Consider the following 19,429-nt stretch of genomic DNA (forward strand, 5'->3'; position numbering starts at 1 on the left):
ACCAACACTAAGCATTATATTTTAAGAAGTGATGTTATTAATCAATATGGAGAATATCGTCAATGTCTTGTAATGTAGCGTAGTATAAAACTTCACAGTCACAGAGTAAAACGTCAAACACATATATTCTTAAGACAGCACTGCGAGTGAAGCGAGCAAGAAAATTTTTACACCCATTTCTTTGCAGGCTTTCAAGAATATTAATTGAATGGGGTGTCAATAGTTTCTTAGGATCCCACGATAGTTACTCTTTTCGAACGTTCGCAGCCGAAAACGTGTGTTTGTCTGTGATATAATAACTGAACCCCCCCCACTACAGAAAACCCTTGAAAATCCAAGACTTAACTCTTTATCAAGAGCTTCATATCTCCCGCCTTAAATTTAATACTCAATCCTCCCACCAAAATTTCCATGACAATTTTAGACTTACTGTTTATGTTGAAGAGTGGATATTGCCTCCTCCAAAACAAATAATTCTGTCCCCGCACCAGAATTTGTGCAACAGTCTAAGACAAGAGTAATACACAAGAATTGGATGCCCCTCTCAATTTAATGCTCAATTGCCCCTATACTCTGTCCCGGAAATCTCTGGGGCAATGTCGTGCATAGCATCAGAGAAGGGGGGAAATCGGCTGGGCAGAGCGAAGCAGTACACGCTGAAGGGGAGGCTGGTAACTGCAGTCCCATCCCCTCCTCCCTCCATGCAATCCCTATACTCTAACGTATTCGCTGGTGGAGCCATCTCAGGTCACTACTTGCACAGAGATTTTTTCTCGTTCGCTTGCTCCAGGGTATAACTGAAATACCCACCATAATCGAAGACTTAATGCTGATATTGAAGAGTTGGGTGTATTGTTCCCCCCCCCCCCAACATTTAATTCTCAATTTAAGGCCTAATATGTAAGATTTGGATATTGCTCCCCCCAACAAAACACATATTACCCATTACAATTCCCTTGGAAGTCTACAAATTGATATCTATACCTAGGTATAGCAGCAATGGTTAATTGATGTGAACAATGTAGCATTCGACACAAGTTTGAATTACCATTGAAATTTTAATTATAAAAATACCCCCCCCCCCCAGCTCCAAAGTTGAGTGGACACAACATGCGTCCAAAACCCACCTGAGGGCACCCCTACCCCTATATATTTTATTTTCTTCATCTAATGGATTCAAAATGGTGGATTTAAGGCGTAAACATTTTACATATATTTTAGAAAACTATATAAATGTTGAATTTTATATTATTTGAAGGTAAAAAAAAATACCCCAAAAAATCTTGATGGCGCAGTCTGCACCATAATACCCCCCTGTGTGTGTATGAGTATAATGTGTGTGGACATATGTGAAATGACAATGTACTTGGTGTTTAATATAATAATGTATAATATTTATGTGTATGGTTGAGTGGAAGAAAAGGCTTTGTACGGCCTTAACTCCGCCACTTAAAACAAGGCAATAATAAATAAATATTTCCAACCCATCTGGCACTGCACAAATTTCTATGCCACATAACACTCACTAGCCTTAAAAATATGACACAAATTATGTTAGAAATCCCAACACACATAATGTTATGTAAAAATAAGTACATATAAATAAGCAATGAAAATATGAGTCATGTTGGTATAATTCCTTCACATTTTATGTTTTCATGCAACTAAATGAGCTGGAATAAAACATGTAATTATATAAAAATTTGCTAATTATCTTACAAGGAATTAGCAGTAGATCAATAAATTACTATCAACTGGAATGCTTCTAAATGGTTTTTGAAAATGTTCTGATAGTTTCAGATGTTCAGTGGGGAACCTTAGAGAACTAGCTGTTATTGAAAAGCAAAAAACTGAAACATATCATGAATCACAATTATTTTTTTTTAGTATGATAAAAGTGCTATTGGAAAAGTTCTGCTTTCGCCTAAATTAGGTCATTTATGCTGAGGATGACTGCATGCTAATTAGATTAAACTCATCAAAGGACATACACCCAAGGGACCTGAAACCCACAACCATCAATGGTCAAGCATTTAACATGCAGAGGTACCAAGGCAACACATGGACCCTCATAAAGCCAGGATAGATTATTACCAAGCTTGCTTGGTAATGCATTAAGTGATCAATCATCCAGCCACCCTAGTTTCCAGGTTCAAGTCCTGGCATGTGCATAGGATTTTTTTGTGAGCATTCTTTCATCATATAATCATTACTAGGGTATGGATTTTTATGCACTAAAAAACGTGAAAATATGCATGCACTTATGCAGAAAAAACTTCAAAATATGCATTACAATATGCACACAAAATTTTCATTGAGGGTGTAAAAACTGATTCCACACAAATTTTTAACTAACAAATAAAACGTTCAAATTACATTATGTACATGTATTTTTAATGAAAAGACTAAAAATCTTTCCACCTCACAGGAAGTATGCTGTGCACTTTTTCCTTCACTGTTTCACGAACTTTCCCAGCAAATCATTCAACAAATCACTTAGTGAAGAACTGCTTTTTCCAGAGAGGTAATGCCCGATGAAAGATGAGAGAAATGAGCTGAAATGAAGGCAAGATTACCTTCTATGTCTGCGTGCTTTAATACTTCTTGAGCAATCTGAATCGATGCTGCACTATGGGGATCAAATGTACTAACAATATCCCTAACCGTTTTTAAATGTTCAGCATAATAAATGACAGCATTGAGCCATGTGCTGCAGCAGGTTAAAATTGGTTCTGGTGGAAGTGGCGTGTTAGGAGCTGTTGTTTTGAAGGCTTGTATGCTGTAAGGAGCTTTAATAAACACCTTCTTCACCGAAGACACCAACTTGTCAACGAACTAAAAGTTTGCACGTATAGTTTCTGCAACAAGGTGCAACCCATGTGCAAGTCAAGTATATCATACTTGGAAATATGAGTATAACTTTGAGAGCATTACCGGCTTTGATCATGTAACTAGCAGCATCAGTTACGAAGAGCAATACACGCTCGTACTGATTGCCATTCGGCCAAAGTAAATTCATAGAATCAATGAAAAATGAGGAAATTGGGAAACTATTTGTAGTTTGATTTGCACACAAATATTTAGAAAAATGTAAAATAAAATAGGTTTATGAGGAAAATATGCAGTACAAAAGAAAATCTTCCAAAATATTAAGCCCGTTAACCAAACAATTAAAATATGCATTATAAACTCATGTCTAAAAGGTGGGGAATGATTTGATTCGAACATTTAAAGAAGTGTACATACTTTTTGGTTGTAATAAAAATATATGCATTTGCATGAAAATTCGGTCCCTAATCATTACTCACCATTGTGATTCATCAAAAGTGGCAGAAAAAATAACAAAAATACAAAATATAGTACTCTCCCAAGTCAAATATTTTACTGCAGTAAAAAAAATGATTAAAGCCCAACCGGCCAAAGAACAAACTTCAGAAACCCAGACATTTCACCTCCAGTTGTGGGAGTTTCAATGGAAAAAGTGGTGTTGCTACATGCCTGATTCTTGTCCAGTCCTACATGAGACCTTTTGCTGTCAACATGCACCCTTAACTCACATTTAAGAGAAAGGCAGGGAGTCTGAGATCCATTTGCTTACTACGCAGCGGCAACCATTAGGTTTCGCCGTGCTCGACCGTGTTGAGGGAGCAACCTGTTTCGAAAACAACTCGAAACAAAAAAATTGGCAACGCAGAATACCACGAGAATTTCCCCCTCACTACGGTAACTGGACCAAGCCGATTGGTTCAGCGGTTCATGTGACTTTCCCTGTCTTTCGACGGAAAAGACAAAAATAGAATTTTGAAGTTTGTGTTTTCACCGAACAGGCTTTAGTAACATCATTCACAGCTCTTTTATACAACTCATGCAGTACCATACCTGATTCAAAGTTACAACTGATATTAAGACTGGGAAATGCATGCACTTACTCACCTCTGTTGGGCATTCACTTTGTTGCTTGCACTGTGTTGGCACTGTTCCACTTACCTGGCCACTTGTATGACATGCTTCTCACTTACCATATCAAAGAATTTTGTTGCCTCAACTGAACTGATGTACACCTACTGATCTGTAGCTTCACTGTGTATTTTCATATTTGGGAAGTAACTCAACAGATCGGGGAGGCTGGAGTATGTATGCAAAGTCAAGCTTTAGTGGATGGATTGGGATATATATATAGCCATAACATGTATTTTCGTGGAGGGCAGATAGATTCCAGAACCAAGTGGCAGCAATTAACATGCTATTTCTTGAAAACTACACACTATATTTCAGTTCCGACCAATGGAGAAGCGTGCTGTCTCTGGAAGGGTAGGCACAGGATGGAGGGGAGATGTGAATTTTTTAAAAAGTAGTATGTTAAAAATAGCCCCTTGAAAATAAAAGATAAGATATTGCCTGAATCTCATCTACTGGTGTTCGAAAAAGTTGGGATAGGGATAGTAAAGGATAATGTAGTGATTAACGCTCTCACCTTATAATCAAGAAGTAGAAGGTTTGATTCCCCCTGGAGGCATTGGTTCAGATTCTACTTTAATCTAGTCTCGATTAGATATCTGAGAATAAAGGCACTTCTGCCTAGAAGGTCAGAAAACAGTGACAATGGGACTGACCACATGTCACCCAATGTAAAAGCCATTCTGTCAGGCCCTATCCCTCTTACACTTGTTATATTAAAGCTGCTTCTAAAAATTATTTGCTACTTCAATAACAGTCTCTAAATGTTTCTCGCATTAAAGAAATGGATCACTTGATCGTCACTTAGTATTTATTTCTTTTAAATGCTGACCTCCACGGAGGATTGGTTATAACAGCGTGCTATGACAAGGGACTCGGGTTCGAATCCCCACCTGGTCATAGGTGTTCTCTGTAAGTGTCCCTTCGTCAATGTCATGATATCATCGCTCATCCTCATCTTCCCAATTAGCCAAAAATGACAGAACGCCAAGTAAAATAAACCAAATCTATCAATCAATTATTTCTTTTTAACTCTTTCACACATATAATTCTTCTTCAACAGGCAGCTTGACCTTTTTTTAAAAAAAATTATAATATGATTTAGAAAATGATGAAATGCTAAATGAGAACATGGACACCTTTCTGTGTAACACACAGACTAGAAAATTTCAGAAACATGGATTTTCTCAATACGTTTGCACTGTACTTTGCCCCCTTTTAAAAGTAGCGCGTTTTCAGTTATGTCACTAATCATAAAAGGAAATTTTGTCTCGATATCCCTTCCCCCAAAGAAATAAAATACTTTCCCTCTCTGAATCGAGATTGGTGTGGGGCACATCCAGCAGCTTACAGTTCGCGAAAAGCAGTCTCTCAAAAAGCTGAAAGCACCAAACTTAACACTGGTAACAAACTTACATGCTTTTTTTGCAGTTAGAATTCTAATAATGCCTACTTTGATAGGTTAGGAGGCAAGGTTTAGATGTGTTACCAACACATTTTTGCGAAATGTTAGCAGTTGGGTGTGTCCCGCCCCGGCAAAACACCCGCTCGTACACGATCGACACTCTTCGGAAGTCAGGGAGAGAGAGAGAGAAAAGAAAAAGAGGTCAGCCTCACAGTTTACGTTACAGGCGAACGTGCCCCTGAAATTATGTTTTTCCGCACGAATCACATAGGTTGTTATGGGACCAGCTTAGTAACTCTCAGACGGGCCTCGCTGAATGCGCAGATACGGTTCCAGGCAGGGTTGGAAACTTGCGGTAATTATCGGAAGACCTAGAATTTCAATTTTTTAAATTTTTTTATCAAGTGTCATTTAATGAAATTATAAGTAATAAAATAATCCTCTGGGCCTCTTAGGATGTTTCGCCACTCGTTCCGACTTTATGGTTCATTAGTATACATATGAAGGTATGACATACTCGAATTACAAAACAGTATATCCATTGTTACTATGATTAACAAGTGGATTGTTACCCCTCGTAACTGGGTAAGGTTTATAAAAAGGGCAATAACTCATAAACCATGGCTTTTTCTTCTGAAAAATTTCAGTTTTACATGTAATAATTAGAGCCGAGCCGATACTACTTTGAACCGATGCTGATACTCTTACTGATTCCCACTGACACTTGAAAATTGCAATAATTAAAATTTGTTAAAAAATATTGATCAATATTGGTGAGTAAATATTCTACTCTAATTATATGCATCAATTTGCCAAGAAATTTGCTTTAAAATATTCAAGAATTACATCAGAATATTAAAATAGATATTATGTAATCACAAAATAAAAAAGAACGTTTGAATTACGCATAATTTCCAGGATAATTAGACTCTGGGAAGGTGTCACACGGGATTTTTGGGAGCAAATACCTGAAGTTTAAAATTAGCCCACACCATGTGGCAGCAATTAACACATAATTTCTTGAAAACTACACATGATATTTCAGTTCTGCCATTTTTGTTCATTAGATATGACATACTAAAATTACAAAAAATATATCTACTGTCAGATTAAAAATTATAGATACTGCAGTTGGACTCCAATTAAAAATTAACCAGTAGAACTACATAAAACGAGTTACATCACAATTTAGCTTATTCAATTCTGCACTAATGTATGCTAACCAAAATTTCTTTTGAGTATGCTGCAAGCACTGACTTGCAGTGCCAGCCTGCAGTTTCCATTTTTCAACGGATATTGCTGTGTGCAGCATTGCCACGTTCCACATACAGCTTTACTCTATTGTAATAAAAATCTGTATAAAACGGTATCGCAATGTGAATTGACAATGATAATGGATTTTAAAAACAGATGCAAAGAGCTTCAAAACAAGACCAATATTGTGTTTGTAGAATCAGCAAAAAAAAAAAAAAAAAAAAGTTATTTTGCAAAATTGGTACCCTTGACCCTCTGTATCCCTTGGAGAAAGTGAAATATTTTACATGGTTTATGAAGGTTTTGTTGTTTATGAATATTTTCAGTTGATTTTAGCTCTCGGAAATGTGTTACTGTGAAGTAAAGTACATCTGTTTACCTCACCGTGTAGGAGAACAGCCCAAAGGCTTCGCGCAAGTGAATATAGCACCCAAAACAACTTTCCACAACAGCAGCTATAATTTTATGTATTTAGTCTAGGAATTAATTCGTGCACCTGGACAAGAGATGGCGTAACGAGCGTATCGTCCCACAGTTCCGTGTAGCCACACATGCGTTGAAAACTCCTGTCAGCGCGCATTGTTCGTAGAATAGGGCAGTTGATATACGCGTCAACAACAGCATTTTGTAGTCAACTGAACATGGCGCAGTTAGTGCCAGATAAAGTGTTTTTGCGGGGTGTTCTGCTTCATTACTTTAACATGCAGGAAAGTGCTACCGAAAGTCATCGTATTTTGGTGCAAGTGTATGGTGACCATGCGCTAGCTGAGCGAACATGTCAGAAGTGGTTTGCATGGTTTAGAAGTGGTGATTTCGGCCTGGAAGACCAAGAGCGACCTGGACAGCCAAAAAAATTGAAGACGAAGAATTGAGAGCATTGCTCGATCAGGATTCGTGTCAAACGCAGGAAGAACTTGCAGAAGCATTAGGCGTTGATCAAACAACAGTTTCCAAACGCCTCAAAGCCATGGGAATGATTCAAAAGATGTCACATTGGGTTCCACATGAATTGACGTTGAAAGACGAAAAACCATTTGCGAATTGCTGCTTCAAAGACAGAAAAGAAAGGGGTTTTTACATCGCATTGTTACTGGCGATGAGAAGTGGATCCATTACGAGAACACGAAACAAAAAAAGGCCTGGGTGAAGCCAGGTGAACCAGGTCCATCACAACCGAAACGAGATATTCACTGTGCAAAGGTTATGCTGTGCATATGGTGGGATATGAAAGGTGTGGTGTACTATGAGCTGCTGCAACCGGGTGAAACTATTAATGGAGAACGTTATCGACGACAATTAATGTGTTTGAAGCAAGCTCTGACCAGGAAACGACCAGAATGGGAGAACAGACATGATAAACTTATTTTTCAACATGATAACGCTCGCCCACATGTCGCAAAACCGGTCAAAACCTATTTAGAAAATGTCGGATGGGAAGTTTTACCCCACCCGCCGTATTCACCAGACGTTGCTCCTTCGGACTACTACTTGTTAGATTGCATGAATAACGATTTGATTGGACAGTGGTTCACTTCTTCAGAAGATATCGAAAAATGAGTCTCTGACTGGATCGCTTCAAAGGATGAGGACTTCTTTCGCCACGGAATCCGTAACTTGCCTGACAGATGGGCGAAAGTGGTGGCTCACGATGGACAATATTTTTCTTAAGTTATTTATGTATTTTGTGTTTGAACTACAGCTTCAATGTGTGCGTAACAACCTCACGAATTAATTCCTAGACCAAATAGTTAGGTTAGGGTTGTTAGGTTTGGTACTGATAGTTATTTTCGACACGTTCTTTTGCTATTTTAGTGTGCCTACAAACAGCTTTTACTAATGGAAAGCTGCGAAAATACTCTGAAATTCCAGGTTTTAACTTATGTGGGACATTCTTTGGGATCAAATATCTCAGTTATTTGGGCTTTCCTAAAGCTGGAATGACTTTTACATTACGTAAAACATTGAAATCTGTTGATTAAAAAAAAATAGACAAATTGGTAAAATTGATAAAAACGGTTTCTTCAAAAACTCTAAAAATCTTAAAATTAAGAATTGTTTTTAAAATCTTTCTGCTTACACCATACTAAAATTTTATAATGATTGGAAAATCCATTTTTTATTTATAGAATTTCAGAGAGAAAGCAATCACTTGCAAAACTCAGAAAAACCGGCTTTTGTTCTTACAATGATAAAAAAATATAAGTTATACTTGAAAAAAAATTTGATTAGCATGGTTTAACGCAGAATTGAATAAGCTAAATTTTTGTCTAGGCTCTACTTTACGTCCTTATTGCCTTCTGGTGGTAACCGACGGGAGTTAACAACACTGCAGGCTTGTCTTTGTGTCCGCATTGTGAATGCGTGTGCTTTGCCCGTTTGTGTTCTGCGTGGTGATTGCTTCTTGCAATCTTTCTTTCGCGGTGCGTTGTGCATGTGTATGGTGCATGAAAAAGAACAGGTTCCAAAAACTTGTAGATAGTGTAAAATATGTTTATCCCCAGTAATAATTTAGTGCATCGTTCAAAACCGTGCTTGCAGACAGCTGGCATCTCTTCGGGTAAGTACCTTTTTCTTTTTACAGTTTCTGTTCACGATAGCCCCACTAACCATTCACGGGTAGGCCCACGAACCATTCACGGGTAGGCCCACGAACCATTCACGGGTAGCCCAACACACCATTCACGTTAGCTCCATAAAACCATGCACGGGTAGCCCCACAAACCATTCACGGGGACGAGGTATGCCTACGAGGTTAGGTTAGGCCTGCTAGGTTCCATTAGCACTCATTTCACCCCTAAATATGTGCTTCATCATCGAAAAATTTCCTCAGTACGTTCAATTACGCATATCCAGAAAACATCGGTTTTTATCGATTTCCTCCTCCAGGTAATTTTTCCTCACTTTGGGATTTACGTTGTTGAATTCCTTATACAATAAGCTTTCCAACGATATATGACACGTGTTCCTTAGGAAAAGGATGTAAAGTAGAGTCTTACCACATTTTTATGTAACTCTCATTTTTAAATGTCTACTCGTTAATATTTAATTGGAGTCCACTCTTATACCTTTTTATTTACTTTTTGACACAAATTATTAGCCTGTTTTCAACTAAACCTTGCATGGTTGTAGCAATGTCCAACTGCTATATACTACATGCCATTTTTTTTTTTTTTAGTTTCTATTTTCTTCTTCTTTCTTTAACACTCATTCTTGGAAGGCACAAAATATTTTACATCTGCTAAAAGCCTTATCTTTAAGAAGGAAACAAAACTGATTTCATCTCTCCACAACAATTAAACCTCACGCTACGATTTCATTTATTTTTTTATTGTGACAAGTTTGATAAGTGCACGCTTGAAAAGGTCTGCAGAGAGTTTATCCTAATGTGTGGCTCCCTCTGCTAAAGGTACAGGCACTTTTTGCTTCATGCATTGCTCTTGACTGGAAGGTTTCAATAAATTATATCAGCAGATACAGAGCTTGACGTGGGAACTGTGAGGTGGGGTGATATTTGATCAAGACCTGAAGGTATCGGGGGGGATTTAATGGTCTAGCATGGTGACAATGAAACAGCTGAGGAGGAGGGGGGATTTGCATACATCTTGCTAATTGAGGATACCATTCACTACATCTGTCCTCACTTGGAGCACTGATCATAGAAGATGTACTGCTTTGCTAGTAATATTCTTTCTATTTTATTTTTGTCTACATAATAATGAACACTTACTGCACGTTTGAAGTCCTAGTATACTTGGGTTTTATTAATTGTTGGTTGTTATTAGATGAGAATTTGTATGCATTAATTACAAAATACGAATAATATGACACAAAAATATGAAAAATAAAAATGGAACATGGAAAGCAAATGAAGATAATTTCTACTGTTATCCTAGAGAAGATGAAAAAACTGCAACACAAAATGTACTGTTATTAGGGTTACCAGACATGTCCTCCTTTATGGGCATTAAAATGGTACGGGTGGGTTTTTAGGAAAATGTGGAAATGTCCTTTTTTTTTGGTTTTATAGACAACTGCTTCCTTCAACTTCAAGATTCTTAACAAAATGTTATATTTGTTTCAGTGTTGAGTTTCAAAGTAAGGAAACACAACACTCTCAGTTGCAAGTGCAAAGACAAGGAACTTTTCTTCCAACAAAGCGAATTTGTTGGACGTTTGCGTCTCTTCTGTTGCCACTGTGCTGTGAAAGGTTTTGATTTCAAAGCATTTGCGACATCTACCAAGTTTCTAATAATAGGTAAGAATATGCACTCCCTTGACTTGAGTTTCATGACATCACGTCAGAACTCAGCAATAATATAGGCTATATATAATATAACACTTCTGTAAAATCTAGAAATGTTCTCTTTTTTAAAGTTTGTCATCTGGTAACCCTAACTGTTATCCATTGTCACTGAAAAAGTTAATTTAAAAAATGCTTACAAGAATTTATCCTTGCCGGACTTTGTGGAGAAGTGATTAGCATATCATGCTATGATGCCAGGGGTCCAAGGTTCGAATCCCGGCCTTGCTATGAGTGTTCGGTTCATACATGGTCAATAATCTGTTTAAAAAGTCCCCAATACTTTGGTCGCGAAGGTCCAAAATACTTTGTGCTGTTTTCGGAAAGGTGTCAACAACCTAGAAACCCATTTTGCAGCCACCTTTCTCATATGCAAGATGTTATGCAATATGTTGTACACTGAGCCCCTAGTAATGTCCACCTCCATAGTTAAGAAATTGGTAAAACTTCGATAGCGTCCCAAAGGATTTCTTCAATTTTACACAAGAAACTACTTACTGAAATGAGTTTCTGTAGCATTTAGGTATTTTCTTTCATCGATAAAAACCAATGTTGTCCGTATATGCTAAATTGAACGTAATGAGTGCTAATGGAACCTAACCTCATACGCATACCTTGTCCCTGCGATGGTTCGTGGGGCTATCGTGAATTTTTGGGGCTACCTGTGGATGGTTTTTAGGGCTAAAGTTAATGGTTTGTGGGGCTACCCATAGATGTTTTTTTGGGGCTAACGTCAATGGTTTATTAATTACTCTTTATGTCAAAAATTTGGTAACAGTTCGTTATATCGGAGACACATTACAATCGGATATTTTGTGTTTCTCATGGTTCGTACTTACGAATTGTGTATTGCGGAACATAGTTGAAGGTGCTATTATATTATGCTTTTTACACGAAAATAACATCGATTTTTCACATTATGATTAATTCTTTTGGTTCCTTTCTTCCGTTGCGGAACATACAATATGGCATGCACAGCTGTGGATCATCGCATATCGTGCTTGTGTTTTGTCGATTTGGAGTGGGTATGCAGTGTTTCAACCTTCTTAACCGAAAAATACGTACTTTCGTGTTCATTATGTCATCACAAACCATTGACGAATAGCCCCACAAACAATTGACGGATAACCCAAAAAATCATTCACGATAGCCCCACAAACCATTGACGGATAGCCCCAAAAACCATTCACGATAGCCCCATTTCCTAAGGTGAAATAATGCATTTCTAAGATAATGCCAATTTCATACATTTACGAGTACTTACTGTTACTTGTTACTTCAATTCTGTAACACATTATGGTGGGCAATAGCGTACTGGTTCAGGTCACATTGTGCGAGTGTTTTGTCGATTTATGCAGTGTTGCAACCTCGTTCACCGGAAAATACCTACTTTCGTGCCTGGATTTGAAATTATGCTAATACGTCGCAAACCATTGATGTTAGCCCCACAAACCAATGACGTTAGCCCCACAAACCATTGACGTTAACCCCAAAAACCATTGACGTTAGCCCCAAAAACCATTGACGTTAGCCCCAAAAACCATTCACGTTAGCCCCAAAAACCATTAACATTAGCCCCAAAAAACATTTTCCGTAAGGTTAGGTTAAGTTATGTTAGGCAAGCATAGTTAAAAATAATAAAAAGAAAATTAAAAATACTCGACACGTCCTGTTCTAGTGAAAACACGGCGAGGCTGAAACACTGACTATGGGGTTGAGTCATCTTAACACACGGAACATTGTACTCTCGTGCAGAAAGCAAATGGCGGCAGCAGAAACAGCGTGTCGGGCAGAGATTTTCGCATTAAAATGGATCAAAACTAGATTCACGAACTTCCACAACGCTACAGAAAATGATTTCCGTAAGTACTTTCTCCTGTAAATTTGAAGAAATCCGTTTCCCTTATACTATAATGTTACCGGTTAGGCAAACAAAAAATTAAATTGAAAAAAAAGGAAAAAAAAAAACACGCTCACAACTTCATATTGTAAAACTACCGTGTGGTTGCTACACTGACAGGGGGTTACATAATCGAACGCACGGAACATTTGATTCACGTAGTCGACGGTAATCGTGGCACAAGCTATCGTGCAACAGAGATACATGAATGTCGAAAATTACATTATTTACCGGCCGAATAAGTTGCACGAATGGAAAAAAACACTATTGCCAGCTTCCGAAAGTCCACAGGAACTCAATTCCGTAAGTACTTTCCCGTCTTTTCTCCTGTAAATTTGAATAAATGTGTTTTCACTATATCTAACTGTTACCCCATTTCCAATAAGGTTAGGTTAGGTTACGTTAGGCAAGCATAGTAAAAAAGGGGAGGTTTGAAACACTGACAGGGGCTTACGTCATGAAACGTACGCAGCATCCGGTTGCCGTAGGGCAAGCAAATGAAAGCAATGGCAATTGTGTGTCGGTTGAGATATTTCTCTTGAAAAATACATGATTTCCTGGTCAAATATATTCCACGATGAAAGAAAATACCTCGACGAACGTTGTAAACCTTGGAGAAACTCATTTCCGTAAGTAGTTTCTTGTGTAAAATTGAAGAAGTGTGCCTCCGATGTATGAAACTGTTACCGGTTAGGCAAGAATAGAAAATTAAATTGGAAAAAAAAAAATGCTCTCACGTCATCTTGTAAAACTACCGCGTGACACTTATTAACTGAAAAATTATGGTTTTTGGTACTATTATCGTATGAGGGAAACACCTACGAATCATATATTTCGGACTTCTTTACATTGCTAACGTGTTATTTTCGAATGCGGAACATTTCTTAAGGTGAAATAATGCATTTCTAACTAAGATAATGTCTATTTCTTCTATTTACGAGTACCTACTGTTACTTGTTGTTTCGAATCTGTAACACATTATGGCCGTGATAGCGTACTGCTTTAGGGGGCGTTCTGAGTGTTTTTTGTCGATTTATGCAGTGTTGCAACCTCGTTCACTGGAAAATATCTACTTTCGTGCCCGGATTTGAAATTATGCTAATACGTCGCAAACCATTGACATTAGCCTCATAAACCATTGATGTTAGCCCCACAAACCATTGATTTTAGCCCCAAAAACCATTCACATTAGCCCCAAAAAACCATTTTCCGTAAGGTTAGGTTAAATTAGGTTAGGCAAGCATAGTTAAAAAAATAATTAAAATTACTCGAACATCATGTTCTAGTGAAAACACGGCGAGGCTGAAACACTGGCTACGGGGTTGCATCATCTTAACACACGGAACATTGCACTCTCATGCAGAAAGCAAATGGCGGGAGCAGAAACAGCGTGACGGATGGAGATTTTCGCAGAAAACAACACACATTCACATTAAAATGGATCAAATCTACATTCAGGAACTTCCACAACGCTAAAGAAAATGATTTCAGTAAGTACTTTCTCCTGTAAATTTGAAGGAATCAGTTTCACTCATACGATAATGCTACCAAAAAAAGTTCACACGTTATCTTGTAAAACTACAGTGTGTTTGCTACACTGACAGGGGGTTACATAATCCAACGCACGGAACATTTGATTCACGTAGTTGACGGTAATCGTGGCACGAGCTATCGTGCAAGGGCGATACATTAATGTCAAAAATAACATTATTTACCGGCCAAATAAGTTGCACGAATGGAAAAAAACACTATGCCCAGCTTCCAAAAGTCCACCACTTCCGTAAGTACTTTCCCAACTTTTCTCCTGTAAATTTGAAGAAATGTGTTTTCACTATATTTAACTGTTACCGAAACTAGTTACGGAAATGAGTTTCTGTAGCATTTTGAAAGTTCGTGGAGGTATTTTCTCACCGTAGAATGCTGCACAACAAGAAATAAGGACTTTTGATATAATAAACTTTCATTTTGTGCAAAGCGACAACATTATGCCCTTGTTTCCATTATGTACCTGCAGATGGCGTGAGCATCGAAAGTCACGCGGTCTCGCCAGTGTTGCCAAACATGCCTTTTTTTAACTATGCTTACCTAACCCAACCTAACCTTGCCGGAAATGGTCCGTGGGGTTATCCATCAATTGTTCGTGTGGCTATCGAGAATGATGTTTGGGGCTATCCGTCAAAGGTTTATGAGGCTATCGTGAATGGTTTTTGGGGCTATCCATCAATGGTTCGTGGGGCTATCGTGAATGATTTTTGGGGTTATCTGTCAATGGTTTGTGGGGCTATCAGTCAATGGTTTGTGATGACATAATGAACACGAAAGTACGTATTTTTCGGTTAAGAAGGTTGAAACACTGCATACCCACTCCAAATCGACAAAACACAAGCACGATATGCGATGATCCACAGCTGTGCGTGCCATATTGTATGTTCCGCAACGGAAGAAAGGAACCAAGAGAGAAAAAGAAAAACATTTTTTTTCAAATTTCCGACTTCGCCCCCAATTTTTAACAACAGATTTGAGTAAATTTCTCGTATCGTACAAACGGATTTCTTCAAATTTACAGGAGAAATTACTTACCAAATGCAGTTTCTTTAGACATGTGGAAGTTCGGGAAAGTGTTTTCTTGCATCGTTCATTGAATTTTCCCGATAAATCATCTATTTTTCGATATAAATGTGTGACCGATGCACGAAAGCTCTTGCATCTATTTACTTCCATGTGGATGTAGCCTGTGTCTGATGACGTAATCCCGGTCAGTGTTTCCAAACACATGTTTTTTGTAACTGAAGAAGGTACGTTTCCACAAATGGTTTGTGGGGCTATGTGTCAATGGTTCTTGGGGCTATGTGTCAATGGTTCGTGGGGCTATGCGTCAATGGTTTGTGGGGCTATGCGAGAATGGTGTGTGGGGCTACGCATATTTTTTTCGAAACCAATTTTTCACTATTGTAACCTATAGTGACCCTACCTAACCTAACCTTACCGGAAATGGTTCGTGGGGCTATGTATGAATGGTTCGTGGGGCTATGCATCAATGGTTTGTGGGGTTACGTAGGTATTTTTGGGTGCAGTGGGGTGGAAACACTGCATGCTGAGTACAGTAGTGAAACTGTGGCCGCCATTTTGCGTGTTACTGAAGGCAAAAAGAAACGAAGAAAACTTACTCGATATGTCGCAAATAGAGCTTATTTCCGTGAAATAAGCGAAATGCCACCTTCAGCAATGATTCTCAATGCAGAATACGTAAGTACGAATATTCAAATTAAATGAAGTAGCAAATTTCAGCCGTTTGTCCGATACGAGAAATTTACCCAGATTCGTGATTAGGAGGCCAAAATTAGTAAGTAAACCGAAAATTTAAAAAATTGGAGACTTTCTCTATATTGTAAATTCGCTCCTCAAGATTTGCCCGCCATATTCTGTGTTATGGAAGCGAAAAAAGTAGTCAAAGAAATTACTCTGTACGCGAAAAATTGTGGGTTTTTTTCGAGTAAAAAGCATAATGGCACCTTGAACTATGTTCCGCAATACACAATTGGTAATTACGAACTATGCGAAACACAAAATAACCGATTTTAATGTGTCTCCGATCTATGAAACTGGTACCAACACTATTCTCATGAAGTAAAGGTGTATTTTTCATAAGAGAATGCTATACGACAGCACTTACCCTTTGTTGAATTTGAGAAAATATTCTCTGCATCACAAAAATAACCGACATTTTATGAGGTCAACAACACTTTGCTGTTCTTTCTTGTAAATTACGTAATATACATATTATGCTGTAAGACCAAAAACCTACCTTTGAACTCTTCTTGCACTTCTAGTCCAACACAGTATGTCTACGAACACAGATTATTTTAAGGGTCGAAGTTCGGTCGGTTCGTATTCACATTATTAAGTCTTCTTACACTTAACTTGAACACACGCCCCGCCCTTCGATGCACATTTCACGTAAAATTCAATTCAATTCAAATTTTCTTTATTAAAGGGCGAGGTTCAGCCTGTGGCTGTTCTCCCACCTAACCCCGTTTGACATTTACCTAGTGTACATAAACAAAATCATAAAAAAGAGAAGAAAATACAATAAAAAATGGTTACAAGGAAAGAACAAAGATGAGATTAAAAAAATAAAAAAAATCAAGACAACACGTAAAAAAGAAAGAGAGAAAAAAACACATTCACGCACACACACACACACACATTAAAACACACATACTAAACATTTCTGAGCAGGACATTCACGCACGGATGTTGAGATTGATGTACATGATTATGGTAGTTTTGTGAGATACGATAGAACAACGCATACGTAAATATTACAATATAGTTGTAGATTTGTCAAGCATTGGATTGGATTGGCGAGGCTCGTATGTAATCTAAACTGTATTGTGTAGTGTTACTCGTGGGAGCTTGAACAGAGATATTGTTCATCTAACAGAAAATTCTTTAGGTTATTCTTAAATTTGTTAGGACTGGGGAGGGAGGTAATGGAAGGCGGAAGTTCATTCCATGTTTTTGCCGCTGAAAGTGTAAAAGACGATTTGAAAATTTCCAGTGAGTGTTTGAAGAGTTCAAGTTTCGCTGTTCCTCTTGTTTTGTAGCTGTGTATTTCCCTTCTGGTTTATAGTTTCTCGAATAAATTTTCGGGAATTTTTTTATGCAAAAGATTCTGTATAAAGCAACAGAAATGAAGTTTGCGACGTCTGTTCATGTTTAGCATTTTGTTCTCGTTCAGGGTTGGAAGAATATGATCGAATTTTTTAATGCTATATACGAAGCGTAAACACGAATTTTGAACTTTTTGAATTTTGACCTTATTTCGAACAGACAAGTTTGCACCGTATACTATATCACAGTAGTCTAGAAGAGGGAGAATCAGTGTTTGCACAAGTTTCATTTTAGTATTTGTATTTAAGTATTCATTAAATTTATAGAGGGATCTTAGTGCTGCGTAGGCTTTCTTAGTTTGCTCTTGAACGTGAAGGTCCCAGTTCAAGTGTTCGTCTAACATAACTCCTAAATTCTTTATACTTTTTGAATGTGGAATTTCGGATGTCTATATTTTGACGCGTGGATTATTCGGGTTCATCATTGCGAGGCTATTCTTGGAACCCATGACGGTGAAAACAGACTTTTGAGGATTTATTTTCAGACCATTTGCATTACACCAGGTATTTATGGCTGCCAAATCTTTGTTAAGTAATGCTATTGCATAATCTGGTGATTTTGGTGGAAATGGGATTTGAATTTGGGTGTCATCTGCATAAAAGTGTACGGTACTATGCTCTATGTTGGTTTCTAAATCTGCTGTGAAGATTGTATATAGGAGAGGAGCTAGAATTGATCCTTGCGGAACGCCAGTTTCTAGCGGAAGCGTGTTCGAGAGAGAGGGCGTGGCAGTTTTTAGGAACACGTTCTGTTGCCTGTTTGTCAAGTACGATCTGAACCATTTGAGTGCGGGGTGTGAAAAATTATAATATTTCAACTTGCTTAAGAGTAGGTCGTGATGAACCTTGTCAAAAGCCTTTGTCAGATCCAGTGAAACCAGAGCAACTGTCATACCCTTGTCCATTGAGCGAAATATATCATCCGTGACTTTTAGCAACGCCGTCGCCGTGCTGTGAGCAGGGCGGAAGCCCGATTGGCATTTCGGAAGGAGATTGAGGCTGTTCACATGATTTCTGACTTGATTGTAAACAATTTTTTCGGTGATCTTGGAAAGGGTGGGTAGTAGACTTATAGGACGAAGATCGTTTAAAGACGATGTTACTTTTTTCTTAGGTAGAGGGATCACGCGCGCTGTTTTCCAGCTGATTGGATATTGTCCAGTCCGAAAGGAGAAATTTATTATATGTGTCAGGTGACTTAAGATAAACGGAAGTGATAGTTTGAGCATTTTTATTGTTATTCCATCATTGCCAGAGGCATTGGATCGTATATTATTTACTGCTTTAATTGTGTCATATTCACTGATTTCTTTAAGATGAAATTGTTTTGCACTTTCATTTAATATTTTGGAGTTAAAAAAAATACTGGTTTTATTTAAGGCTGATTTCGAGCAGTCGGCCTCACGACAAATGTTTGAAAAATGTTCGTTTATTTTATCTACGTCTCGTATATCAGAGGGTATTTCATTATTAGTAGTTTTACTATACACTCCCCACGCCTTGAGTTTGCTCCACAGGTCTTTGTTGTTTTCATTAGATCGTAGGTGATGGTTAAAGAATGCTTTTTTCTCTTGTCGTTGCACCGTAGTTGTAAAGTTTCTTAGTTCCTTGTAATGTTCCCAGTTGTTGTTTGTCTTTTCGCGTTTATATTTTAATAAAGCTCTGTCGCGGAGTTTCATGAGTAATTTCGTGTTTTCGGATATCCACGGAACACTTTTATGCTTAACCGGTTTAGTGTGGAGAGGTGCATGTTTGTCAAAAAGGTGGATAATATTGGTAGATGTATACTGTACCTTATCTTCGATGTTGTCGTAGCTGTTAATTTGTGCCCAATCAATTTTTGCAGCATCATCATCAAATTTCTCCTTATTGAAATTTGAGAAATTACGGTATGTGACATAATGTTTTTCTCTTTTCGGTTTTTCAATGGCAAGGGTGAC

General features: G+C 37.9%; 1 protein-coding gene across 5 annotated transcripts in view; it reads right to left on the bottom strand.

The window, feature by feature from the left end:
- Positions 1-16,705, bottom strand: part of tzn (hydroxyacylglutathione hydrolase tenzing norgay) — a 66,066-nt gene extending 49,361 nt beyond the window's left edge. The window contains exon 1 of one of the 5 annotated variants that reach the window (XM_083144024.1): positions 16,622-16,705. Coding sequence is in view for 1 of the 5 variants with exons in the window: in XM_083144026.1 (XP_083000152.1) it covers positions 16,490-16,540 (51 nt within the window). In the remaining 4 variants the exon portion in view is untranslated. The other 4 variants (XM_083144028.1, XM_083144026.1, XM_083144025.1 and 1 more) reach the window with 4 other exon arrangements.
- Positions 16,706-19,429: the final 2,724 nt, after the last annotated feature.

This window comes from Lepisma saccharinum, chromosome 22 (assembly GCF_977018435.1).
Source record: "Lepisma saccharinum chromosome 22, izLepSacc3.1, whole genome shotgun sequence".
Classification (NCBI taxonomy): Eukaryota; Metazoa; Arthropoda; class Insecta; order Zygentoma; family Lepismatidae; genus Lepisma; species Lepisma saccharinum.